General features: G+C 40.7%; 1 protein-coding gene across 7 annotated transcripts; it reads left to right on the top strand.

The window, feature by feature from the left end:
* The first annotated feature begins 297 nt into the window (after positions 1-297).
* Positions 298-27691, top strand: pnpla6 (patatin-like phospholipase domain containing 6). 7 transcript variants are annotated; one of them, XR_016116188.1, is made up of 37 exons: positions 300-421; positions 2702-2790; positions 3380-3433; positions 3776-3863; positions 3977-4059; positions 4140-4231; positions 4307-4447; positions 4530-4689; positions 5600-5680; positions 5931-6059; positions 6240-6320; positions 7097-7232; positions 7393-7455; positions 7990-8090; positions 8272-8451; positions 9524-9601; positions 9738-9943; positions 10146-10277; positions 10395-10518; positions 11146-11259; positions 11957-12032; positions 12165-12314; positions 12406-12469; positions 12638-12806; positions 12904-13086; positions 13200-13318; positions 13399-13555; positions 14689-14805; positions 14896-14965; positions 16489-16605; positions 21238-21386; positions 21502-21654; positions 22933-23049; positions 23408-23495; positions 23751-23896; positions 27369-27456; positions 27554-27691. XR_016116188.1 is itself a non-coding variant. In XM_089005833.1 (37 exons), exons 2-37 carry the CDS (start codon positions 2743-2745, stop codon positions 25132-25134), a joined length of 4152 nt encoding a protein of 1383 aa, XP_088861959.1. In that variant the 5' UTR covers positions 300-421; positions 2702-2742; the 3' UTR covers positions 25135-26558. The 7 variants fall into 7 exon arrangements, 4 of the variants coding, with proteins under 4 accessions (XP_088861957.1, XP_088861956.1, XP_088861959.1 ...); XM_089005833.1 differs by lacking the exons at positions 27369-27456; positions 27554-27691 and adding exons at positions 19447-19563; positions 25066-26558; XM_089005829.1 differs by lacking the exons at positions 27369-27456; positions 27554-27691 and adding an exon at positions 25066-26558.

The following is a 27691-nucleotide window of genomic DNA, read 5'->3' as shown; positions in this document are numbered from 1 at the left end:
AGGATGCCAATTACATGCGTATTTAAGCTCTACGACGGTCCCTTCCGTTTAGCGGCCATCCACTGTACCAAAAGTAACCAACTCGCTGCTTTTTTGTTGCACTACACGTACTCGTACAGTCTTTGAAAACAAATATGTGTGCAGTCGGACATGCTCATTGTAATCTTTTTATCGCCCAATAACTAAGCGACCGAATATGTATGTCCCAATGCCTATTGGACGCCAAGGACATACATGTATTTACATCCGTATAGGTTATATGCTTCGTACAGTTCACGCAGTGTGATTGGTCAATTTCTACGGCGTCTCGTCTGTTGGTTGGTTTAGAGTCTTGCGGAAGCGTAAAGTAGGAGTGAATCAAATATGAGATCTGTTCGGTTATTTGAGTCATTGATGAAAAATCTGGACCCTACCAGTTCAGGTAAATACATCTCCTATACTAAATGTTGTTTCAAGGGCTTAATTCGTGTGTGAATATGTACAAATTTTATGTATCTGGGTTTTAACATTGATCGAGGGAGTGTTGCAGAGGAGTGGTGCAAAGTGCACTTCGCCGTCCCAGTGTGATAACGGTGTTGTTTATCTGAATAGTAATCATGTCTGTGAGAACGGAAGGTCATACTGCTACCCAGAAGAATTACAGTATTAGATAATTTAGTATTTTCATTTGTTGTCTATCAAGCGTAATGCCGAGAGTGGACCGCCTATCCGTAGCAGATCGACCGCTAGCTTATGTTTTGGCGACGAATGTTAACGAGCAGGGGATGACGACACTAATGGGACAGGCTACCAGGTGCCCTCTGTCCCGAATGCTTACAAAGTGCTCGCCAGGGTTTCATTTTTCAAACGCACCGATCTTACAAGAGAAACACTAAAAGTTAAACAAAACAGCGTTTCCCCTATTACACTTTACACAATTAAACATTATGCTACAGTCACCCGTAGGTTATCGGGGAGATGGAGCAACGACCTGACGCTGGTAATTTAAAGGGGCTAAACGTTTCATCAATATTGCATATTGTTGCCATTACTGTTTTTGATAAGAAGGTCAGTAATGCAACACCTCATGGGGTTCAACTATTTTGGCTACTGGAGTGATCCAGTGATCAATTACACGAATGCTGTACACGTATTTTAATGTTCGTTTCCTGCCATTTGATCACAACACAAGATCAAGAAGTCTGCATGTTTTTACGTGCACTGGCATGCTGTGTTCGGTTCTTAGAAGTACAAACGGTCACATATCCAGTGCATATTCTTGTTGGTTAAATCACTCAAATCTGCTTGGTAGTAAAACATTACAAACCCCAATGAATGTGCATCACGTTACATAGACATGTTTATGTTTGCATCTTTTCCGTACTGTAGTGTCACTGTCAACACAAGCTTTGTTTCAAAGAGAACAAAGGATGTTGGCATTTGTGGAGGGAGGCACTGCTTGGAGGCAAGAGACTGGCTCTTTGTCGGGGGAAAACACAGTCTTTACTAAAGAGATGGGCATGTAAAGCCAGATGTACACATTTTAAATCACATATTTACCAGTGTGAATGTTGTGTGTACAGTGTGACAATGGCAAGCGAGACATTTGAAACTCACAAGCAAACATAATGCACAGCCGAATGAGTACTTTTGGGTTTGGATGGTCGCTTCCCCCAAAAACGTTTTTGTCTAGATGGCACAACTCTTATCAGACACAGGTACAGTAGGTACGTTTAAGTGCAAGCACTCTACCACCTTTAGAGCTTCTTTGAGTGATAATGGCTGACAGATGAAGCCTCTCTCGCTGTATTGCAGAAACATCCTGTCTGCTGCGTTATTTTGTCACTGCTTATTACTTCATGCAACATGACATCCCCTCCAGCATTTTAGTAATTCAATTTGCTCTGTACACAGCAGCTCAGTGACATTCAACCATCCGCTAATGATTGAGATTCAGCACGAAGCGCATCATGCCTGTCTTGCAGCTGATGCCAATTTAGGGTGTTGGTTCGTGTTGAATACTTGCAAGTACTAAGTACAGGCAGGTTTAGTTCAGTATCTGAATGAAATTGATACTACACTTCAGTATGCCATTTTTGAGAGGAAACGACACTGACAGAGGCTATTGGCTGTTCTCATAAAAATCCACTAAATGTCCTTATTGTGTTGCACAAACTGATTTCAAACCAAATCGAGTATCCAGTCCAGGGTTTAAAACATATCTTGCTGGTTTTTTTCACATGAGCTATTTTTAACCCTTTTGATTCCTTCATTACTTTAGCTTAAGTACATTTTATTTTGGAGTAAGAAAATCATCCCTCACAGTGGTGGGAAGGGGAGCTCCCATCTGGATGGGTTTATTATATGTTGAGTTTATAATGTGTTGAGCCGAGCTCACTGTCCTCTAGTTCAAGCTACTGCCAAATGCGATCCTTTGACTCCTCTAGTTCACTTGCTGTCATTGCAGGGGCTTGATTAGTGTTTTTGTTATGGCAATCTCACAGGCACTTAAATCCAAGGACTGGCTCGCAAATACGTGTATTTTTTTTTGCTTATTCTCTCACTTGGCCCTTCCATTGTTTATATGGTAGATGTTCTTGCATTGGTCACAACAGAAAGGAGGGACTTTGATAAGCAAAGACATGGTTGGGCATCACACTTTATACAAGCTTTGCATTTTAATCATTCTGCAAAAATAATCGTTTGCATGATTTTGTTCCAGTGGCCTTTTATGGATCACCCTTATGAAGAAACAGAGTTACAATGGGACAGAGTACCTCAGAACCAGAGGTCCAAACAGATCCTACACAGGTTGGTTTGTCATGCAGTGACTCCGCAAATGTTTTGTTGTTGCTTTGTTCGTGAAAATAATTATATTAAGAAATGCACATACCTGACATACTTTGGATTGCTGCCTACTCAGTATCCAAAGAGTCCGACTTTGTCATTTGTTGCATAATCTTCCCCGTCACACTTTTATTAAGATCTCCTTAACACAGGCACTTAGTCTCATTGACTGGAATGCTGCAGAAACCCCTGCTTCCTCTTTTCAAAATAAGATTAGTCACTTTTGATGTTACAGGCAGGAGACCATCAAACTGTACATCATTTCCTTTTAGTGCTCTTTCTTTTTACCTGATTATTTTTGCTGATGGTTGGCCTTCAGCTTCCACCCAAACAGGCACGTTAGCTTGATCGTTGTTTGTCTGTTGTGAGCGTGTGAGCCGGTATTCCTCTTTGAACGGAAAGCTATGATATACTGTAATAGCGCTTCATTCGGAGCAGAAATGTGTCGGTTTTTCGAAACGTTTTGGGAGATGCATGAAAGAGTGAGTCCATAAGGTAAAGTTTGAGATGGTACAGGAACCTATTTAACATGGCACCCCTCTGTTTATAATAGGGCACATTTGATGACATCACATCCTTTGTGGAGGAGGAACTCCGGACCAGCATGGTTAGTGTTGTGAGGTTCTAGTAGCTCTTTTTATTAACTAGGGCTGATGACATAACATTTGCTTTTTTCCCTACATTTTTAAAATTGTATTTAGTTAGCTGGTTAACTGGCTATCTATTAGCTGTCTCGCTAGCTAGCTGGCTATCTATTAGCTGTCTAATAGCTAGCTAGCTAGCTTTTTATTTATTTGAGTTATTCCGGGTTGAGTGAACCCTGGCGCATGTGGCTGCCGCTGCTCACCCACAGAAAAACTGATTCAGTGACTGTAAAGTAACTGAGACTTTTGAAAGGCGCTTACAAATGAAATGAATTATTTATTTATGTATTTATTTTTTGCTTCAGATGATGGGGATTGTGATCGGTGCGGTCATTGCCATAGTCCTCATTGCCATCCTCATCTTCTTCATCCTGCGGCGGATCCACCTAAGAAGTCAGCGGTTGCTTTTGATGCTTTTCTTGCTTGCGCATTCAAAATACAGAAGTCGCATAAAGTTATAACTCCTTTGTGTTTCTATTCTTAAGAGATTTTCTTGTTTTGGACAGACCTAGAAGCACAGGAGGTTCCCAAGTACCGCTTTCGTAAGAGAGACAAAGTCATGTTCTACGGGCGAAAGATCATGCGTAAAGTAAGCTTCGCTTACTGGAATTCAAAGTCTCGGGAATCCGTCCTGTCATTCCCTCTCATATCACTGTTATTTCTCAAAAGGTCTCCCAGTCTACCTCCTCACTGGTGGGTACATCGTCCTCTTCTCGACCACGCCTCAAAAAGAAGCAGAAGATGCTCAACATTGCCAAAAAGTACAAAAAGTTTGAGTGTCATGAACCAGAACAGTGCTCCTCTGGTTTCTCACTCCGAGCTCCCTCCATTTGCAGGATCCTGCGATTTAAGAAGCAAGTGCCTACACTGCAGGCCAAGGAGCCACCTCCCTCCGTACTGGAGGCAGATCTGACAGAATTTGACGTGGCCAACTCTCATCTTCCATCGGAGGTGCTCTATATGCTTAAAAATGTCCGGTAAGTTGCGCATAATTGCACGTCTGATTTGAAATAAAATGCCTCCTAAAGTCAAGTCTCATTGTTCGCCTTTTCATCGCAGTGTGCTTGGCCACTTTGAGAAGCCCCTCTTTCTAGAACTCTGCAAGCACATGGTGTTTGTACAGTTCCAACAAGGGGAATATGTTTTCAGGCCAGGCCAGCCAGACAGCAGCATCTATGTGGTTCAAGACGGAAAATTAGAATTGTGCCTTACTGGAATGGTATGTACTTTTTCAGACGTTGTGTCGTTGTGTCTACTGCTGCACAACTAGTTTTTCACACTCTTCTGTCAGGGCACGGCGTTATGTCTATGCAGCAATAATGTGTTGGAATTAACGTAACACGGAGAGGTAGCGGGTTATGGCGCAGGGTTGTCTGCTTACCTTTCAGTTCAGATGTCAACATATACAGTGAGACCTCAACTTACAAACACCTCAACTTACAAACTTTTTGTCTTACAAACGTCAAATTTATGAAAATTAAACCTTATAATAAGCACTATTTTCATAATACACACCCACCACGGCTGGCGGAGTGATCTTCGGCGGAAGCACACGACCGAACAGCACCAGAGGTTAAGTTACCAACAGTCCTTATGGAAGGTGACTCTCCTTCCATAAGCCATCAACGACCATCAAAAAGGTAAATAAAACTTTATTTTACAGCACAGTTTATTTCTTTAATTACAGTCGTCATATCATACCTCTGAAGATGGAGGTTACTGATTCGCTGTGGCGACCCCTTGAAGGGAAAAGCCGAAAGGAAAAGAAGAAGAAGATGTAATGCGCCTCTCTTTCCAAACAGCAATTCCCTTTGACCTTCGACCTCCAACGCCAAGTGACTTTATGATACAATGCAGTGTATTTTTTCATTACAATACAATAGCACATTTATTATACATAGAATACGGTATGTTGTGTGTAGTTTTAAGGCTTATTTAGTTGAAAAGTATATTTTATGGAAACCAGCGAACGGATTATTCCCATTTTAATGGTTTCCTATGGGAATTATTTTTTTGAGATACACAGTTTTCGCCTTACACACTCTGTCTGTGAACCAATTAAGTTCGTAAGTTGAGGTCTCACTGTATTTTGAAAGTACATTGGGCTGTTGTTTATTCTTTTCTTTCAGGATGGCAAAGAAAATGTGGTGAAGGAGGTGTTCCCCGGAGACAGTGTTCACAGCCTCCTTAGCATTCTGGATGTCATCACTGTATGTTTCATATCTGTCATGCGTGTGCATAAATACAAACATATAAAACCATGAATGTAGCACCATAAAACAGGTAGATTAGCTTCATACGGATTTAAATTCCATCCAAATTATAAACATGCACTCATATTGATATTGTAATGACATAAATTAATCCTATGATTTATTGATTTGGAATGTATTATATTCAAACTCTTCATACGGTATGTACAGCATATTTATTTATTGATTTGATTTGATTTCTGTCCAGGGCCACCAGAAGCCTTACAGAACAGTGTCTGCACGGGCTGCTGAGGTCTCCACTGTTCTCCGTTTACCAGTAGAGGCCTTCCTGTCCATATTTGAGAAGTACCCCGAAAGCCTAGTGCGAGTAGTACAGGTGAGGCTTGTTTTCTAGATGCAGGTTTGCATTCCTTATGCAGTATTTGCAATAGCTGATTGCCTATGTTTTCTATGCTTTATTTTAATCGTTCTAAATTTACAGTATACCTTTCAACAGATGAATTTGTACTCCTGGTGTGTTTTGGATGAACTCATTTTTCAAGCCTCCAACTTTCAGATTATCATGGTTCGTCTCCAGAGAGTTACAGTCTTAGCCCTTCACAACTACCTGGGCCTGACAAATGAACTATTCAGCCATGTGAGTTCAGAGCACACACGCAGGAGGGTCAGGGTGATGATGGGAAAAGTAATAATCAGTGATTGTTATGACATATTCAGTTTACCATGGAATAAGATGAATTATTCATTGATTTCAAAACTTCGTATTTATTTAACTACAAAACTCAAGACACTCAAAACTACAGTCATATAGACTCCTGCCCTTTCATTGGACACTTTATTCTTGAACTCTCTATTCTTACAAAATGCCCTCCCTCATAATACGTATTTGTCTTTAAGTATTGTTATATTAGATGCATGTATGTATTGTGTTCCTACTGCATTTGTATATGAATATTAATTTTTTTAATGAATATTACTCCCGGAAGTTGATGAAAATTCACATGAGCATTTGCATGGGATTTTGCATTTATTTTAGCATGACCATTGGTGATTTATTATTATTTTTAAAACAAAGTATTTTAAGCAAAGCAAATGTATTTAATATACATATTGGTTTACACTTGACATGCCTCTCATGCAACAAACATGGTGCATACAGGGTACTTTGACAACGTCAACAACTTAAAATAAACACCATGCCATTTGAGATACTAATTGCAATTTAAAAATATTCAATATTGCAAAAAAAAAAAAAAAAAAAAAATCAAAAAGACTATATTTTGATTAAATGCCCTGCCCTACTCATGCGCACTGTACACATTGTTTCATTATTATCCATTACTTCCTTGCTAACTCCGCTGTCTATCTCCATCTACCTTGCACCGTTTGTCTCACATACGCACGATATGACAGGAATTGCATCCCTCACGTCAGCCACCTCCATCTCCTCACCCGACCCGCACCAGTCCCATCCGCCACGGCAAGCGCTTTGGCAGCCTGACAGTTCCAGAGGAGCAACGCGAAGCTGTCATAAAAGGGGAATTAGCCGGTAAGGAAATGAAAGTAAAGGCTTTGAAATGCATTTCAAAGAACATCAAATACCAATATGTGATAGGGAGAAAATGAATTCCATATTTATGGATGTAACCTTTTTTTTTCTTTTACATTTAATATTGGTGGCCTATTTACTTTATTAATCTATATAATAGGAGATCAAGCCAAGGATGGAGCTACTCTTAGTCGGACCATCTCTATGCCCGTGGATATTGCTGGTGAGGTGTTTTTCTTTCATTTATTGATCCATCCATTCTCTACAGCAGTGTTTCCCAACCTGTATTGAGCCGAGGCACATCCGTTCATCCATTCTCAACACTGCTTATCCTGAATAGGCCGTTGGAGGGTGCTGACCTCAGGCCATTGGCTCACTATACCCTGAACTGGTCGCCAGTTAGTCGCAGGACACATATGCTTAGTCAGACCTCATGGCACACCACCGAAACAAAAGGTCACAAAACGCATATGTACTGAAGTCAAACTCACCTTGTCTCTGACATTGCATGGAATCTGGGCTCGTTAATCGGAACACGATGAAGTCAGGCATTGGAATAAAAAATGCCCTATTAGGTGTAGTGTCCGAGATGCACTAAAATTGATTTCTAGAGGGGTGCATCAGACGACAAATATTTTTTTTTTATTTTTTTATTTTGCTGTCCCTTTCATATAGAATACGCCAAAGTGGAATTGTGCTGTGCGGAGAGCCTTTAAAAAAGAACTGAAATATTTCATGTGTACTTTTGTCAGTGCAGGTTTACAGAAAGGTTTGAGATCGGACTTTGACATGGCATATGAACGAGGACGGATCTCTATGTCTGCAGAAGATGGCACCACACCACCCATCTTTTCCCGGGTCAGTGCAGAACTTCATACTGTTTAAACAGTCCTACATACGCTGTTGATGTTTATTCTACATCATAAACTTAACTGGCTACGTACTTACTGTGAAACTGCATTTTAGATCAAAGTCACCATCCCAAGTTAGTGTCCTTTGCGCTTGTCAGGCTTATTAAACATTGTTCGCATCATGACAGTCTGTTTCCCAGGACCAGCGGGAGAGGAAAGTGACAGTGGATGAGGTTCCTTCGGGGATTTACTTGTATCCAGAGGAAGAGACAGGGATGGATAATATGTTCACAACAGTAACCTGTCGATCCAGTTCAATGCTGTTTGAGGAAGCGCAGAAAGAGGTCCTTAAGCTCATGAAGATTGAGGTATGTATTTGCTAAATTCGGGTATCCCCTTTGAAAGTGGAAACAGTTATGCATTCCTGAGATGAAGGGAAATTATTCAAAATCATAGCATTTTTGAAGTTTCCCTTCTTTTAACATCCACAGTTTACTCATCTCATCTCAACTCAAATGAAATGTTTATCAAGCACTTGAATTAAAACAATCAATGCTGCACTCAAAGTGCTCTCCACAGAGTGAAAATCAGTCTTGTACAATAACAAAGATATTTACAAACAACAAACCAAGGATAAGTGGAATTGAGTATGGGTCAACACCATTTTTGAAATGTGCTTTTGAAAGTTCAATTTGAGAAGCTGACTGGAAGGCAATGAATTAAGAAATAAATCACAGATTGACATGAATGACCCTGAAGCATCTGCTTCCAGATTAAAATGCTGAAAGGAGGTCATTCAGCAGGCCCCCTGTGGAGGTATTGTCCAGTCCACTGTTATGTGGTGAAAAAGGGGACACACACTCTCAGACAACAATGTTTGTCGAGAAGTTCATCCATGCATCCATGCATGCATCCATCCATGCATCCATCCATCCATGCATCCATGCATTCATGCATCCATACCTCCATACCTCCATCCATCCATTCATCCATCCATCTTCTGTGCCGCTTATTCTTCATTAGGGTCACCGGGTTGCTGGAGCCTATCCTAGCGGTCCTCGGGCATTAGCCGAGGGACACCCTGAATTGGTTGCCAGCCAATCGCAATGTATACAGAGACAAACAACCATTCACTCACACCTAGGGACAGTTTTTGAGTGTTCAATCAGCCTGCCATGCATGTTTTTGGAATGTGGGAGGAACCGGTGAAAACTCACGCTGGCCCGGGGAGAACATGCAAACTCCACTCTAATCTTGGATTCATCCAAAAATACACACCCGTCTGAGTAATTTACTTAGTAAGCATAAACTTTGATGGAATCAAATCTATTGATTCCTCAATAAGTCTGACGGTGTTGCTTTTGAATGTTTATTGGTCTTTTTTACTTATTTGTGTCTTGATTTTTTTTTTTTTTTTTTAATAAATCTTCATTATCCCAGGACCCCTCTCTGTTGAACGGGAAAGTTACTTTACATCATGCAAAAGCTGGAGCTGTCTTGGCCAGACAGGGAGATCAGGTTAGTATCACAATGCAAAAACAGCATTGTCTCTTGAGTTTAAAAAGCAATATAGTCAATAAAATAATGACAAGCACCGGGAAACCAAACCATATGATCTTGCTTTCTTTTCCCATTCTTCTCGTTACACTACAAGGATGTGAGTCTGCACTTTGTTCTGTCCGGTTGCCTGCACGTCTATCAGCGGATGATAAATAAGCAGGAAGCCGTCTGCCTGTTTGTTACTCACCCAGGGGAGATGGTGGGACAGCTTGCTGTGCTTACCGGAGAGCCTCTTATTTTTACAATCAAGGCCATACGAGACTGTACTTACCTCAAGATATCCAAATCTGATTTCTATGAGTGAGTATTTTTGAGCATACAACATTTGACAGCAAGCAAACAAATCGGTCTGCTGAAAATAGACTACCCGATGGAGTCCGAACAAGGGAGAGCTAATGTGCAGTTATGACTGTAACAATTCACATACAGTCTTGGAAGGCATTATTCAAATCTTTAACCGAATAGTAATTTAAACCCTTCATGATGCAATTGCGTTGTTCAGGATTATGAGGGAGCAGCCCAGCGTGGTGTTGAGTGCAGCTCACACTGTGGCCATCCGGATGTCACCATTTGTCAGACAGATGGACTTTGCTATTGACTGGATGGCTGTGGAAGCAGGTAGAGCTCTCTACAGGTGCAGTCGTCCATCTTTTACTGATTTACATGCATTACTATCATGGTTTATTCAATAGCATAAATGTCAGTAACTAGAATATATTTCATGTACTGTTTTGTGTCTATACACATACAGACAGGATGATCAGTCGGACTGCACTTATATTGTTCTCAATGGACGTTTGCGTTCAGTCATCCGCAAGGCAAATGGCAAGAAAGAACTTGTGGGTGAATACGGAAGAGGAGACCTGATTGGAGTGGTGAGTTTCCTTTCAGTGAACTTTTGGATTGGGAATAGCAAGGTGCTGGATCAAGGTGCGATGGAACCTCAAGTCTCTTTTTTAACAATAAAGGTTATGACCAAAGCTGTCATTGCCAAATGACCTCAATTTTTTAATATAATTAGAAACGGTCTTACCATGGACAAACCAATGAATCTATTTTGGAATTTGGTATCCGAAGTATTCGCCATAAATGAGCTTAAGTATCGATGCTCTTCATCTTGTGGTTTCTAACCAGGCAGGCTATAGTTCTGTTGTCGTCTACATTTTTACTAGATACACAAATGAGAACATTTGCAAGTCATTGCGTGAGTGAGGGAGTTTGTCTTTTTTGAAAAAGACACATTTCCTTGAGTTGGTATGTGAAAATCAAACAACAAACTCGAAAACAAACACTGTAAAATAATAAACACTAGAATCAGACATTTTTCATGTGATTATGGAAGAGACCTTTTCATTGAAGGAGCTTTAGTCCTCTTCACCCCCTTCTTCTCCTCTGGTGAAGTCAACCGGCAATAGTTAGTTGTGTGTGTTTTGTAATGTCTTCATAATCATGTATATTCACTTATTTCTAACCATGAATTAAGCATAATTTAATATCAATAGGTGGAGGCATTAACCAGACAGCCACGAGCAACGACGGTGCATGCCGTAAGGGATACTGAACTGGTGAAGCTGCCTGAGGGAACACTCAACAACATCAAAAGAAGATACCCTCAGGTAAAAAAAAAATATATATATATATATATATATATATATATATATATATATATATATATATATATATATATATATATATATATATATATATGGACACCTCTTTCTAACTGGCTTTCCAAATTCTCAAGTACACTTTTCAGTCAGGCTTCTGAAACAGGCTTCTGACTGGCTGCCGGTGCCGAGTTTGCAAATTGCAAACGAACGTTCGTTTGTCAATTTGCATACTCGGCACCGGCAGCTAGCCAGTTTTGATAGCCGGTTAGAAAGAGGATCGAGTCCACGTAGCTTTGAGCAAACAACACAATGAAAATATTGCATTGTGCATCATGACGATAAACGACAACTGAAGCAAAATTTTCAGCAAGGGATGTTTACCATAAATTAAGCAAGGCAGCATTTGTGGTAGGTACTTCCTTAATTTTAGAAAATGCTTTATACTTCGCAACTATGTGTGTTGTATTTTTTTTGCTATTAGTCGTCTTATTGTGTTTCAAATTGTGAAAAATTGGGCAGGCAACTTTTCAGAGTTGTCTGCCCGGGTGTCCACTAATGTGTGTGTGTGTGAGTGTGTGTGTGTGTGTGTGTATATATATATATATATATATATATATATATATATATATTAGGTTTTTTTTGTATTGCAAAATGAGTCTTTGGTTGTAATCTTGTGATTCCGAGAGGCTCACTCTGTGTTCAGGTGGTGACGAGGCTGATCCATTTATTGGGCCAGAAAATTCTGGGGAACCTCCAACAGGGTCGAGGTCCATTCTCAGGTGAAATGCTCACAATGAGGATTATGAAGTGTGACTGGAGATTTGGTGTACATTTCCCATTTTTGACAATGAGTAACTTGAGACTTTTTTTTTTTTAAACATTTGACATTTTCCCCCTGGCTCACTTTTCAGGCTCAGCCCTGAGTCTGCCCAGCATGAGCACAAGTGCTGATGTAACCAACCCTGCCAGCAATCTTTCTACTGTTGCTGTGCTACCCGTATGTGATGAAGTGCCAATCAATGCATTCAACCTGGAGCTCAGCCACGCCCTCAGTGCCATTGGTAAGTCTCCATGATTTTTGTTTGATGCAATTCCTACTCAATGATTATTTGGATGTTCCTGTTTCATCATGTTACTTTTGTAACCATAAAGGGCCAACTTTGCTGTTGACCAGTGACATCATCAGAGAGCGACTAGGAGCATCTGCCTTGGACAGGTTAGCATCTTCTCATTTATATCTTATTCGGCCTCATCCTCGAATGAACTATTTGTGCTCTATTAATTGTAATATACAAACCAATGAGTCTTCTTGGGCTTACAGTACTTTCCCCCATTTCATTTATGTGGTTACAGTAGAGTAAAATTGTTTATTCCTATCCCTCAGCATCCATGAGTACCGCCTCTCTGGTTGGCTGGCCCAGCAGGAGGACATCAATCGAATTGTCTTGTACCAGACTGATAACAGCATGACCCCATGGACTCAGCGTTGCATTCGTCAAGCAGATTGCATCCTTATTGTTGGGCTGGGAGACCAGGAACCTACACTTGGAGAGGTTTGAGTCACTTGAAGAGCTTGATTTGTAACAAGGCAACTCCTTGTTCATTTGATTATTACCCATACAAATGCTTCTTCTTGTATTTTGCCCCCAGTTGGAGCAGATGCTAGAAAACACAGCAGTCCGTGCATTGAAACAGCTGATCCTTCTCCACAGAGAAGATAGTCCAGGTCCTTCCAGGACAGTCGAGTGGCTAAACATGCGCAGCTGGTGCTCGGGTCATCTTCACCTGAAGTGTCCTCGCAGGGTCTTTTCCAGACGCAGCCCTGGCAAATTGGTACAAAACCAACCCTAACTAGGCCTCCTACAGTATATGTCACATACTGTAGTTTCTATTCCTGAAGTTAGTGGTACTGAAATGTTATCACATGCATTTTATGTGTTTGGCAGAGAGAAGTTTACGAAAAGGTTTTTGAGAAAACAGCAGATCGACACAGTGATTTCTCTCGGCTGGCCCGAGAGCTGACCGGAAACAGTATAGCTCTTGTGCTTGGAGGTGGCGGAGCAAGGTGAGCCAGCGAGATGCGATGTGCATCATGAACCCTATACGTTTGCAGCATCTTGATGTCCATGTGGTGATCCTCTGTAGAGGTTGTTCTCACGTGGGTGTAATTAAAGCTATGGAGGAAGCGGGGATTCCCATTGACATTGTTGGTGGAACGTCTATTGGATCGTTCATTGGTGCGCTGTACGCTGAAGAGAGGAGTGCCGTCAGAACCAAGCAGAGAGCGAGAGAGTGGTCAAAGGTATGCTACTCTTCATGCAGTATTATTCCAAAATTGTAACCGGCTGTGATGCGTTTTCATTTCTTATCTATTGTAATTTCTGTCTTGCCAGATTGTGTCTCAATTTTATTTTAAATGTGTTTGCGTTTTCTTTTTTCTTTAAAGGACAACTGACGTCTCCGGACAAGTTGTGTCCATAATTTGTAAAATGGCTTCAAATGACTTCTACTGAGCGTCTTTTACAAAGATTCCACCGCATGTAGCTATGTTTTACGTTTTAAGACTCACGCTGAATATTCCGGAAGTCTTGTTTTTGAGTTGGTGACGAATCCGTACGTTACGTCACTGAAGGAACGCCCCTGACCGAAAAAAGGACACATTGTAGCAGTCCTTTCATCACGTCAATGCATTTCGCTGTACTTGGCTGATCTGAAAACTTTGTGTAGCACTAAAAAAGAGGCAGAAGAGGGCGACAAAGATCCTGTAAGGAATTAATTATCCCGTTTCCACAGGCTGATTAATTCCTTACATGGAGCTTTGTCACCCTCTTCTGCCTCTTTTTGTGCCACTTTTCCCGCCCCCAGATACCTCAAAATGACATGGAATAAATTATTTAATCGATTGCAAACATGTATGCTTTCCTCTTCAGAACTATTTGAATCATATTCATAATTGGACGAGTAACAAGACAGCATATTCTCCGAATCTGAAGCCATTGTTTTGATTCTCGAGCAAGGCAAGACGTCTTGGCGGAGGCGGGACCTTCTGAAACTGACCATTTCCGATTTCAAATTGAAATACTTTTTAGACACTTTAAGTCATTTTTATTGGTGTTTTGCATTTGACTAAAAATGTCATACGGCTTGTTTTGGGTATTTTTGATGCTATAAAACGTTTTTCTGATGTCAGTTAAGAAACAAAAAACTGACGTCGGTTGTCCTTTAAGATTACATACCTCAGCAACATTTACAAGATCCTTGGACTTTTTTTCCGTCCATTGTTTTGAATGTAGATTTTTAAAATTGTTAAAAAGGGCAGAAAAGGGTACTTGCATATTACGGTGTTCTATGATTATATGTGACATGTGCTGTTTGTAAGCCAAGTCTGATCATCGTTGTTGAATATGGTATCCATGTCTTTTGTTATTTTAATAGGCCATGAACTCAGTATTTAAAACTGTCCTGGACCTGACCTATCCCATCACCTCCATGTTTTCTGGATCTGCATTCAATACGAGCATCTACAAAGTTTTTCAAGACAAGCAAGCTGAGGTGATTTTCAGTGTGCAGCACGTAAAATACAGTCATGTTACAGTAGCAAAATAATGGCCTCGATGATCATTGCACCATTTGTATCCTCAGGACTTGTGGCTGCCATATTTCAACGTCACTACAGATATCACAGCATCTGCCATGCGTGTTCACCAAGATGGTAAGTGACAGCTGATTCAAAGAGAATACCCAAACTTCTTAGCCTTTGTGTTTTGCTTTCAAATTTGATACAGTTTAGGGCATCAGATACTTTTTCTTCTTAACAATTTACATTTAATTGCATTTGCGAAAATGCATCTTCACTAAGAGTGGTTAGTTACTGCAGTGCACTGCCCTCTTCACCCCATGAATCCAGTGGTCTATAGAAGATGACTACTGTGTTGTTTTGATTGTTTTTATATTCTTTAAAAGAATTAATGGGTGTTTTAATACCGGTAATAATAATAATACATTTCATTTATAAGCGAGCGCCTTTCAAAACTCAAGGTCACTTTACAGTCACAGTGTAAGAAGATAGCCAGACAGCCATATAGCTAGCTAGCTTAATAGCTAGCCAGCTAACCAGACAGCTAATAGATATTTAACTAGATAGCCAGCCAGATAGCTACGCAGGTGCGCCTTGTAGAATTATGCTTTACTATGTAAAGCGATCTGGATATGAGGGGTTTACAGGGCACAGTACTCTGACTCAATATACTCTGATTATATCGATGTTTGCATCGTGGCATGCGTATTAACAGCCGAAGCCTTTCACTCTCTGTCTCACTGTTCCCATTTGCTTAATCAGTTTCTGCCATTTTTATTTCAGCTTGGTTCTTTTTTTTAATTGCTTACTTTGTTTTCCATTTTGATTTCATCAGCTACGTTTCAATTTTGTCATTGTTTTTAAATAGCATTTTCAAAGTCACTCCTTAGAGACATCACAGAGCAGCTCATCTTCAGAGCTGAGCTAACCTATTACGCCCCCTTAATGCTTTGTAGTTGTCCTATGTCCATGTCAACATGTAGGATCCAGAACACTCCATCCTAAGCTCTAAAATGGCATCTCACCATGTTTCCTTCACCCATTCAACTTAATTCCTGGCTTTCTCTAGTTATACTAATGTGTGACTAACCCAGCAATACTGATCTAGACATCTAGTTGTAGGTTTCTATTTTATTTTGGGGAGGATGGGATTGGCGCTGGGAGTCTCCATTGCTGGGAGTTTCCACTTACCATTACAGTTTAAAGATTGCATTGGAGGGCCCAGTGATGTTTATTGACCGGTTGGGCTTCATCTTCCTTTCCCCTTGTTGCTTGTCCTTCTGTTTTCTATGTCTTACACTACCATACTCACTTTCTTCATTTCCTTGCTTGTTGTCTAACAGTGCTAATATTATTCATTATAAACACTCAAAATCAACTTGGCATTCAATTCCACCTACTGTATTACATAATACACCGTGGAGTGACTCCAAGGCTGTATTTGGGTTTTATTGCTTTTAATAGGCCCAGAATGTCAGCGTTTGTGTGATCATTGAGTGACAACATTTAATGATATAGTTGATCAGCACATTGCCATTCCTTCATTCATGCTTCCTGTTTTCTCCTTTCACACTGTATCTCTCCTTCTCTTTTCCACCTGGAGCTATGAGTCCAACCCGTGTTTGATGTGTTCCTCCTCCATCTCAATCTCCTGACAGGTTGCGTCTGGCGATACGTTAGAGCCAGTGCCTCGTACACCCCCTATTTACCTCCCCTCTGCGACCCCAAGGACGGCCACTTGCTTGTGGACGGTTGCTATGTAAACAATGTCCCAGGTCAGATCTTAAAACGCCCGCACACCAAAACCTCGTCTCTTAACCTCAAAGTCGACAAACAGAAGCTCGGCTATGGTTTCCCACCCCATTCCCTTTCCTTACTAACCCCATCCTGACCAGCAAGACTTGTGGGCCCATGGTTTGGAAGGAAAGACAATGGTTACTGATGTGGCAACTTCAGAAAGTAATGTCCAATGAGACATTTCATCCTCTTCAATTCACTCTTCAATTTACATTTGTCTTTGGATACATTTTCTCTTGACGGTATGGGCATCAAGGGATCATAGCGTTGCATTGGATTGTATTGGATTGGATTGGATTTGCCTTTATTAGTCTCGCACTGGAGAAATTTACATTTCATGATTTGCATGATCGTTTGCGTGCTTCTGGCCTCCTGCGTGTGCTTTGAAATTTCTTATTCATGTCTCTGATACTGCGAATGCTTTCACGAAAACACGTCAGCAGTTTTCAAAGTGTCCTGCAGACCTTCCTTTAGGGGTGCGATGGACTCATATGGAGATAGCGTCAGTTTGTGATCAAAGAAAAGATCATTTTATTAGAGTTGGTTGCTCACTTTAGTTGGCTTGAAGATGAAATAATTTGATGGTTGGATGATTTTTTTGCCCTATGAGATGGGATGTGGTCTTAGTTGAGCGCTCACGCCCCTCGAGATTTTTACTTGCCTTTTACAGGTATGTGTGTACTATGAATCTCTTCTTTTCCTTTCGGCTTTTCCCTTCAGGGGTCGCCACAGCAAATCAGTGTCCTCCATCTTCAGAGGTTTGATTCGCATGTTTGTTTTGGCCAAGCTTTTACATCGGATGCCCTTCCTGACACAACCCTCTGGATTTATCCACGCTTGGGACCGGCACAATTAGATACTGGCGTGTGTCCCCTTGTGGCTACAGAACAAGCAACTCTATTCCCAAACACAAAATGGTCATCAGCACAGCAGTATTCCAATCAAGTAAAACTATACTCGTTGTACTAAGTTTGTCCTGTCTACTTGATATCTAATTTAAAGCAGATTCTTTACTTACAGACAGTGTATTATCGGTGTCCAAATACCAAATACAAATACCGAAACATGTCAGGTATTTGAACACCTATAGTACAGTCTGTAAGTAAAGAATCTGCTTTAAATTAAAACTATACTCACCTATGAATGCAAGTTATTTTATCTGATAAGAGCCTCACTGTCGTGTACTTTGAAAAACTCTAGTGGAGCCTTTGTATGTGTATAAAAAAAGGGTTGTGTAAAGGTAAGCAGTACAAGTGGCCTAATGGTCCATCTTGGAGTTCTGAGGTTTGGGTCCAAATGTATAGTAATAAATAATAATACGAAGGCGGAAGACGCCGAAACATGTCAGGTATTTGAACACCGAAAATACACTGTCTGTTAGACAGATAAGAATCTGTTTTAAATTAAATTAAAATTAAATAATAATACATTTCATAATTGTAAAGGTCAATTTACTGTCACAGGGTAAGTTTTTTTTTTCTGTGAGTGAGCAGCGGCAGAGCCACACACTTCAGCGTTCACTCAACCCAGAAGTAACTCAAATAGGTAGACAGTTAGCTAGCTAATAGATAGCTAGCTATTTAGCTGTATAGCAAATAGATAGCCAGCTAGATAACAATTAGATAGATAGCTAGGTCGCTAGCTAGATAGCCAGATACCGAGCTGGATAGACAGCTTGATACCGAGATAAATAAAAAGAAGTCAAGAGAGGAAAAAAATAAACAAGAATAAAGTCATCGGTGTGCTAAAAAAGCTTTCCCCTCAAATGTAGACCCTTCCATGTGGATATTGTATCAAGTTCTGCGCTTTGTCGGACTTCTCCTGGTGTTCTGGCCTCAAAGGGCTTCCCATGCCCACAGAAACATGTGTGTTAGGCTGAAATGTATCTGTCTTGTTTCCCCATGAGAAGGTCTTTTTTTCAGCACGTTTCATTTCAATTCATTTCTCAGTTCATCTTCACCTGAAGGAACATTGCGATTGGCTCCTCCAGCAAGCCTGTCTCCTCCCCTGGCTTTGCTTGCGTCCATGTGTATGCCACTTTTGGACCATGTTGGTTCAACAAATATACTGTACTGTCATAAATGTGCTGGGTCTCTCGTTCTGTCTTTGAATTTAAATTGTTCTTTCGAGCATTTGGGAATAAGTGTTCTGGATTCTGCCCTTGCCCATTGTGTTACCTGTGTGCAAATTGAAGAACCTGCTTAGATAGCTTTCAATGTCTTCCCAATTCACAACTGCTTAATGCACAGTTGCACCCTGGCATCTCTGCTGTGCTCCTTACCTTCCAACCCATGCAGCTCTCTGTCTGCTCCTGCCCCCTGCTGGCACCGAACTGTTCTGCAGAATTGGGCAGGCTGGTTGTTCCCCGGCACAATCTTCAAACTCGTCAACTGTGTCTTTGGCTATTGACTTCTTTGCAGCAGCACATGTACAGCATCATTTAAATTGTTATTGCTGCTTACCTATTTTAAAAGTAAATATGATAATGTTGAGAGACGTAGTTTGAAGATTGGTCCAGTCTTGATGCTCTGTGATGGCTGCCATTAGCCTCTTACCAGCCGCACGGGTCAGAATGCGTCTGTGTGCTTGGTAATGAGGTCTGTTTTGGTGTACAGCAGAGTGTAAAGGCAAGCAGAACTACAGTCCCAAACTTTGCAGAGATCGTCTCACCATCCGTGACTGATCGCTGCCCGGTGTTGGGGTTGTGGTCTGAACCAAGACTAACATGAATCACTTAGCGGAAATTGAGATGTAATTCCCCCCACCCCCACCCCCATCCCCTTCCTTCCTACTCCCTACCTCCGTCCTCGGTATGCCAGGCTCTCTGTGGCGCTATGTGCGAGCGAGCATGACCCTTTCCGGGTACCTGCCACCTCTCTGCGACCCCAAAGATGGGAACTTGCTTATGGATGGTGGCTACATCAACAATCTGCCAGGCAAGTAAAGGTGGTACCCTCTCTCAATATCCACCCACTCTGTGGCCCAGAAGAATTGGTTCTAATGGACTGAGGGAAGCTTGTTTGGTCCTTTATTGTGGAAAAATGTGCACATGACGGGTGAGTATGACATTGTGTGTCTTGTGTATTTATTTTTTATGCGAGGCAGACTACGAAGATCAGAGTGTACAAACCAACTTTCCAATGGGTCCAATTCAGCCCAATCGGTGCTTACTGAAAGTGAATGTCAAGTATACAGTAAAGTCTCGTTATATCGATATTCAAGGGAGTCCGAAAAAATATCGATATAACCGGGACTATCGATATATCCGATATCGATATAACGAGACTTTACTGTATTTCAAATATTTTGTTTCTTGAAAGGTCAAGTCTTTTTTTTTTCTTGCTGGTACTGTTTTGATTCAAGCTGGTCCGTTTTGAATACATCATCCTGCACATCTAAACGATGTGATGGTTCGTGTCTTCTGACAGACAACCCTGTGGATGGTGCGAACGCACCCTCAATTTAAAAATACGCCAAGACAATCATTGTCAGACCCATTTGATGTGGAGAGTATACTTTGCTCTTGGCCATTGCACTTTTATACAAACCGATTGGAAGCGTCGCAGCGCTTTGTAAGTATTCCTTTGGACCTGATGTCTACCTCAACAGCTAGTGTCAGATACTTTGAAAGTATGGGAAGTTTGAAGTTGTTATCTCATCTCTTTTTACTTTTAGACATGACGATAAAATCTAGTTGTGCAAAGTCGAAGTCATACAATTCTAAGCATGAAAATAAACATTTCCCGTCTTTCTTTGACTGTCTGCCACTAGTTTATTGACATCAGGACCATATGCTCTCAGTTGAAATGTGACTTTTCTTAGAACAGAACAAGACAGTTGAAAATGTTCTGCGCTCATTTGCAATGTACTGTATTTTGGAAACTGTGACATTGGTCTTGTATCAATCACAGGAAATTATTACTCTGTATTGCTCTGTTCTGAAATTGGCCTTTGTCCTCATTTCATCCAGAGTCAAGATGAGTTGAGTTGGCCCGTCCCCAAATCATTGCTTCAAGAGATCCATTGCAACTTGATGTTTCAGATCTCTTGAGTTTCCTACGTCCAATTTGTGAAGAAGTTGAAAATACTTTCTCAAGATCCCGTGTCATCCTGATTAAAAAGAGCAGCCACATTTCACAAAGCTCTGCGCTGGGAATCATGTCTCGTCTTCCGCTGAGAGTTGTCCCTGAAGCTTGTGAATTATGGCTCTATTCGGGCCCAAAAATTGATCCAACTTCAGGTTTTGTAAAATCAGCATCTCTATATTGATCAACTATATGGCTGCACTCTCCCTGAGATGACTGATCATTCAATAGTGTTTATGGGCCTTCTTGACACTGGATCAGAGCCGTGGACTTGTCTTTCAATGGCCTTCACACCACCACAATGTTGAGGCCTTGTTCTTTACCTTTCCCATCTCACTTCTGCGTATTAACTTTACAAAATCTCCAAATCTGTTCATCCACGATTGACCTTAAATTCTATGCCGGAAATCATTTTGGTGGTGTTAGTGGATTTACTTTGGGACTTTAGAATGTGACTTGTATTGAAGGAGTCTTTATCTCTTTATCTGCGGCTCGATTCTGGTGTTTGTGTTGCGGACATCACAGCGGATATAGCGAGGAACATGGGCGCCAAAACCGTCATTGCCATTGATGTGGGCAGCCAGGATGAGACAGACTTATGTAACTATGGCGACTGTTTGTCTGGCTGGTGGTTACTATGGAAACGAATCAATCCTTGGGCCGAAAAAGTCAAGGTGCGTCTGAGTTGGCAAGTGTGACCGTGATGACCACGATGAATGCATAATATGTTATTGTGACGAACTACTTTACAGTTATTGTGTTGTAATTGTCATTTTTACGTTTATCCAGGTGCCAGACATGGCAGAGATCCAGTCACGGCTTGCCTATGTGTCTTGTGTGCGCCAATTAGAGGTGGTCAAGAAAAGTGCTTATTGCGAGTACATTCGACCTCCCATTGATCGTTTCAAGACCATGGATTTTGGCAAGTTTGACGAGATTTATGTGAGTTGCTTCAGAACATGTTTCTCTTTCTCTGTTTTCAAGTAAATAGTAACACATCTTGGATACGTGTTTTGACCTCCTCTTATAAATATTGCAGAGTCTTGGGAAAGTTTTGAAACCCTCTTCAAGTTTTTGAACTTCTCTCACATTTCAAGCTTTAAACAACCATCCATCTTCTAATTCACCTATCCTCACAAGGCTCACATGCATGCCTATCACAGTGGTCTTTGGGCAGTAGGGCAAACTCTCTTTAAAACGTTTGGATTAGAATATTTTGTTGTCGTCACTGCAAAAAAAAAAAAACACCAAGAATGCTATAGCTATCTAGCTGGTTAGCTATCTGGGTGGCTATCCGTTAGCTGTATAGCTGTATGGCTATCTAGCTAGTTATCTATTTAGCTAGCTATCACTTAGCTATCTATTAGCTAACCGACTAGCTTTCTAGCTATTTGGGTTAATTCCTGTTAGCTATGTAGCTAACAGGAAGTAATAGCCATCTATCTATATAGTCAAAGTCAGCTTTATTGTCAAATGTGCTAATATCAAATTACTGTCCTCTCGGTCCCAGCGTGCAAGGCACTTATAAAGACTTTAACAAACATAATAAACACGAAACCCCCAATTTGCAGGGAGAAAGAGGAGCCGCTGCGTGTTCACGCGCCACCATCTTGGGAAAAGAACAAAAATAACAAATAATATGACAACACAAAGACACAGAGAGTCATTCATTTTTCAGTACTTGCTGTACCCTCTTTGTGATATGAACCAGTTCTGGATGAAAGAGGAGAGGATCAAAACGTCCTTTTCATCAGTGGATCAGGGATATCATAGTGGATGTGCACTGTCCCCATCAGTCATCTAGGTCACTATTCCAATTATTCATAATCCGTAAAAGAAGGAATGGAGACATTTAGCTCCACTAAGAGAAAGGGAGATGAATAACTTGGTTCCACTTAACGATTGTGTTGTCTTCCCACCCAAAAAAATAAATAAAATGCCTGGACAGATCGGCAGGCTGCAGCACATCCTCGACCCTCATTAGGATAAGCGGATTAGAAAATGGATTTATGGATTTCAGTTTCAGATCCTTGTGGCAAAGGGTAAAATTTAAAGGGGCCTGATACCTTCACAAGGCACTGTATGTTTTGGTTACGTTGAGTACCGTTTCCTCATATATATATCGAAATTATCTGTGCTCATACATGATTCTCCGCTAATAGACATTTTAACCAAAGCATTTCTCTATCAAACATCTTCTGATTCATGGTGCTTTTTCAGGATGTGGGTTTCCAGCATGGTAAGCTGGTGTTTACTGGCTGGGCCCGTGGTGACATCATTGAAAACATGCTAAGGGACCATCGATCTGCTGACTACAACGACAGCAAAAGAGTTGATGTGAGAGTTACCACTCTAACAAATCCCACTTGATTGTTAAATTATTTAGGGAGTCAAACAAATGTTCAACCATTAAACCAACAATTCTATAAATAGAGTGCTGGCCCAAAAGCCTAATAACTTCCACAATCGGTGAATATCTTTTCAACAAGATTTTTTTTCATGTAATGTGTTATTGTGTGGCTCCAATTAATGACATTATTGATTGATCTGCAAATTGTCACCTATATAAATCACAGATCTGGCATAAAATGCCCATATCTGCCCGATTCAATCCAGCCGATCAGATCAGAGTAAAGCCTTTTTTTTAAATTGCTGCTATATTTACCCACAAATGAATAAAAAATGTGTCTTCCAGTCATGCACGTGTCAAGGAGCCGACTTCACAGACCTTGCCGAGATTGTCTCCAGGATCGAGCCCGTCCAAAACTATGTTTCTGCTGACGGTGAAGTATTCATTTTATTGCATTTTTATTATCTGCACTGTTTTTTTTCTTTTGTATTTTAAAAAGCACGGTTTACCTTCAAGATCTCTCTTTTTTTCAAAACTGGTATCATAAACAAGGGCTTACTTACTACTAAGACCCAACATAATTTATTGCACTATAGCAGAATACGTCCCTGACATTTAATGGATGCAGGTAGGTTCGACCACTATATAATTTATCGCCCTCATATCTCTTCTAAATCTTTCCCTTCAGCGGAGGAGTCAGACTGTCTGACTGAGTATGAGGAGGACGGGATGGACACTGTGAGAGAGGAAGAAGGACCGGAGGAGGAAGAAGAGTTGGAAGACCCAGAGGACCAGTCCCCCGGAGAGTGGGGACCAAATGGAATCTTCCATACTGTGAGTAAAACTGTCGTGTCCCGGTTTAAAAAGTTGAGTTGTAGGACGTGACACATAGTGAATGGTCTTTGACTCCTAGGTAATGCTGCTGTACATTATTGGAATTTCTCATAGTTCAATATAAAGTGATACCTCGGCTTACGAACGCTTTAGCTAACAAACTTTTCGCTTTACGAACGTTAAATTTGCAAGAATATAATCTTGGCATACGTACTATTTTTTTTTGGGAAACACACGGAGCGCCACAAGAACTGATTTGTCGTTCGCGAATTAGCCGGTTCTTGGAGCTCCTGAAATGGCAGCCGGCTTTTTTTCCCTCTATTCCCCGCCCCCAGTCTTCGGTTAAAGCCGTCCGTGATTGGTCAAGACCCATGATAGAGGAGGGAGGGGACATACGCAGCAGTGAGGGGTGTTACAGAAACACTGAGCTGCACATGAACAGGAAAGGCAGACGACAGAGCTTGTAACAAAAAAAACACAAGTAAAAAAAAAAGTGAAAAGATGAGAACATGGATAGAAAACAGTGAAATTTGGACTCGTTTCAACTTTATTGATAGTTCAAAGGATTAGACTGCAGAGAAAAGACAAGCAAGGGAACCAGCTATTAATGAAGTTTCTAGTATGTCTGCCTGCATCTGTTGCTGTTGCAATATCACAACTTCCAAGATGTACAACCCAGAGCTCCTTGAGACACTTTATGCAAAGAAGCTATCCATTCCATATCCCGTGTTTAATGCTGATGAAACCGGCCACTCCATTCCATCAAGCCATCAACGACCATCACAAAGGTAAATAATACTACTTTATTATACTGTACAGATTATTTCTTTAATTACAATACCATAGCACATTTATTATACATAAGATAAGGTATATTGTGTGTAGTTTTAAGTCTTATGTAGTTGAAAATTATGTTTTATGGGGACCTGTGAACGGATTATTCTCATTTTAATGCTTTCCTATGGGAAATTAATGTTTGGAATACACACTTTTCACCTTACACACACTTTCTGGGAACCAATTAAGTTCGTGAGCCAAGGTATTACTGTAAAATTTGTCAGTAAACAAAAGTGTGATCATCCAAATCACAGAAATAAGCAAACAACTGTTGGCGCAGTTGTCTGTTGTCAGTCTCTGTGTTCCATAGAAACATTGTTTTTACTGTGCAGGATGAGGAGAAATCGGTGAGGCGACGACGGAAACTCGCCAGTGACGCCTCTGAAGTCTCTGATTGCTGACAGCAAGCCACAGTGGAAAATTGTGAAGTGGATCATTAATGGCCCTCTAAAAACAACAAAACTAAGACAATATTCTCCACATCATATTGTTTCTTTTCTCTCTGTTTGCCACTATGATCCCAAAAACAAGTGGCTTTCTCTATCTGTCCCACAAGAACCTACTAAGCAGATTTTTCCAAGATGGATTAACAAAGAGACCCACTTAATCCATGTTGACTTTCCCTCACACAGAATGCAGTGGCGTTTGGCTATCAAATGGCCAAAAAGACACTACAATGCATGCTTCAGGGGCATCAATATGCACTGTGGGTGTGTGAGTCTGAGTGTGTCTGAATATTGAAATAGTAGCAGAATACTGTAAGGTGGAAGTCTGGGAAGGATGAATGCTAATGTTGTCAACATGACATTTCAAGTTGCATCAATAAGGGAGACGACAGATGAAAATAGATCCTGGAAAGTCAAAGAGGGGAAAGGTACTTGAAATTGTTTTAAAACGGTTCATTTCAGGAAGTAAGAAAGCAGCACCAAGTTACAGTTGTTTTAATGTAATTTATTTTTAAGACGAATGCACAATGGCAGCTTGCTTTTGGTAGTTGTTAGAGAAGCAATGAGGGATGAATGTATCATGGAACTTGATGACATGGAGTGATCCAAGCGGGTTGGGTGACTGAGTTGCAGCCAGCGTTCCAACCAAGCCGCCTTTTTTTTGTCACACAATGTTCATTTTCATTGTACATAATTGCCCCGCCGCTTTACCCACCAATGATGCTCACCCGGTACCAGATCGATGTCACACTGTACACTCCCATGTTGAGCTTATTTGTCAGTCTACACTCAAAGTACCCACAGTTTAAAAAAATGAACTGAAATGATATGAATTTGCTGGTGTTGGTATTCATAGACTTACAGTACATCAGGTCTACATTTCATAACTGCTAAAGTGGCATCAAAACAAAGGTGATGTTAATATTTGTACTGTTTATTTAAAAATGTTTTGCTTTATTCCTTAACTACTGGATTTTAATATATATTTTTGGGGACTGGGGTGTAAATTTCCTCAATTTATGGTGGTGGTTTTAATTAATTTATAATGAAAACTACGAGGGACAATAATCCTCGCTTATCTGATGCAAGCGGCAAACACGAGGATCCAACTTAAAAAAAAAATCAGTATTATGCGTAGTAGAAAAATATGGTGTGCATAATGCCACATTGAAGTTTATCTTAACTGCATATTTCTGATTCACCATTTTGCTGTTTAAAAATGAAAAGTGCTTGCCTGCAAAGAGCTGTTTATTTGTGTCATGCACAAGACTTCAGCCTTGTTGCAATGAGATGACGGTGTATTATCCTTTTGTCTTGGTGATCAAGTTTTTCAGCGTAGTGCCGATAATAACAAAAAAAGTAATAAATAAACATTGCAACACTTTTTGGGCAGTGAAAATGTGTTTGGGTTAGTTGAGGGTGGGTGGTGCTTATCAAGAGTCAGGTGTACTCAGTTTTGAAAGTGTAAAATGACCATTTTCTTTCCAGGTTAGTCAGGAACAGTCACATTTTTTAAGTGACTAGCCAATCATAGCTTACGAAAACTCTGACGTTTCCAGCGCCTTCCAGCAGGCCTTGGGTCGCCAACTTGAGCTCTGATTGGTGAAAGTAACAGTATAATCAACATTGATTTTTATGCTCCAGGGCCTGCAGAACTGATTGCGAAGCCGCTCAGGGACATTTCAGACCCTGGTGGTTGAAATGTGTTTGGTTAAACGTTTAAATACGAAAACATGCATCTGGAAGTAGCACAATAGGGGAAAAGCGGTGAAAGGAAGCTGAACTACAATTTGGAAGTACAGTAAAGTCTCGTTATATCGATTGTACTGCTTATTACGATACTATTTCTATGAACGCAAGGAGAAAATTTACATGCCGCAGGATCGGATATATCGATAATCCGGTTATATCGGTATTTTTTCCGACTCCTGAGAATATCGATATAACGAGACTTTACTGTATTTAATAAAACTCCATGGACAAAATATAATTCACATTCGTCTGTGATTCAGATATTTTAGGCCAGCACAGAAGGCCTTGCAGGCCCTGACGGCCCACCACTGTATTCGACTTTTATAATCCATAAGATATCATAGGTTTATTTGGAGATGACAAATATTTTCAAAGGTAGTGTGGCAATGCATGAAATACTTGTTTTTAAATACTTCTTCTATTCCGTCATAATTCAGGTTCCTATATGAGTGTCTTCACTGAGGTTGGCTGCATCCCAATGACCTTTACTGGCTACACACCAACAAGTGGATGGACCACTGTCAGGTAATGACTTGGCATGCCATAGCGAATGTTCTGGAGAAGCAATTTGAGGAATAATTGTAACCATATCACCGAACAACCGTCTGTCGTCCTTTTCCAGCACTTTTAACTGGGTACTAGTCATCACCGATCCCATGGACTTGGTCCCGCCTTTCTTCTGCGCAAAGGCTCAACTGGACGATTCCGAAACACCTGACACCATGTTCACCGCTTTGAAGTCTCTAGCCAGGAAGACCCA

Source organism: Hippocampus bargibanti, linkage group LG10 (genome assembly GCF_051943395.1).
Source record: "Hippocampus bargibanti isolate YZ-2025 linkage group LG10, ASM5194339v1, whole genome shotgun sequence".
Lineage (NCBI taxonomy): Eukaryota > Metazoa > Chordata > Actinopteri > Syngnathiformes > Syngnathidae > Hippocampus > Hippocampus bargibanti.
The sequence above is the reverse complement of the archived record's forward strand: the minus strand, read 5'-3'. Positions and strand labels throughout refer to the sequence as shown.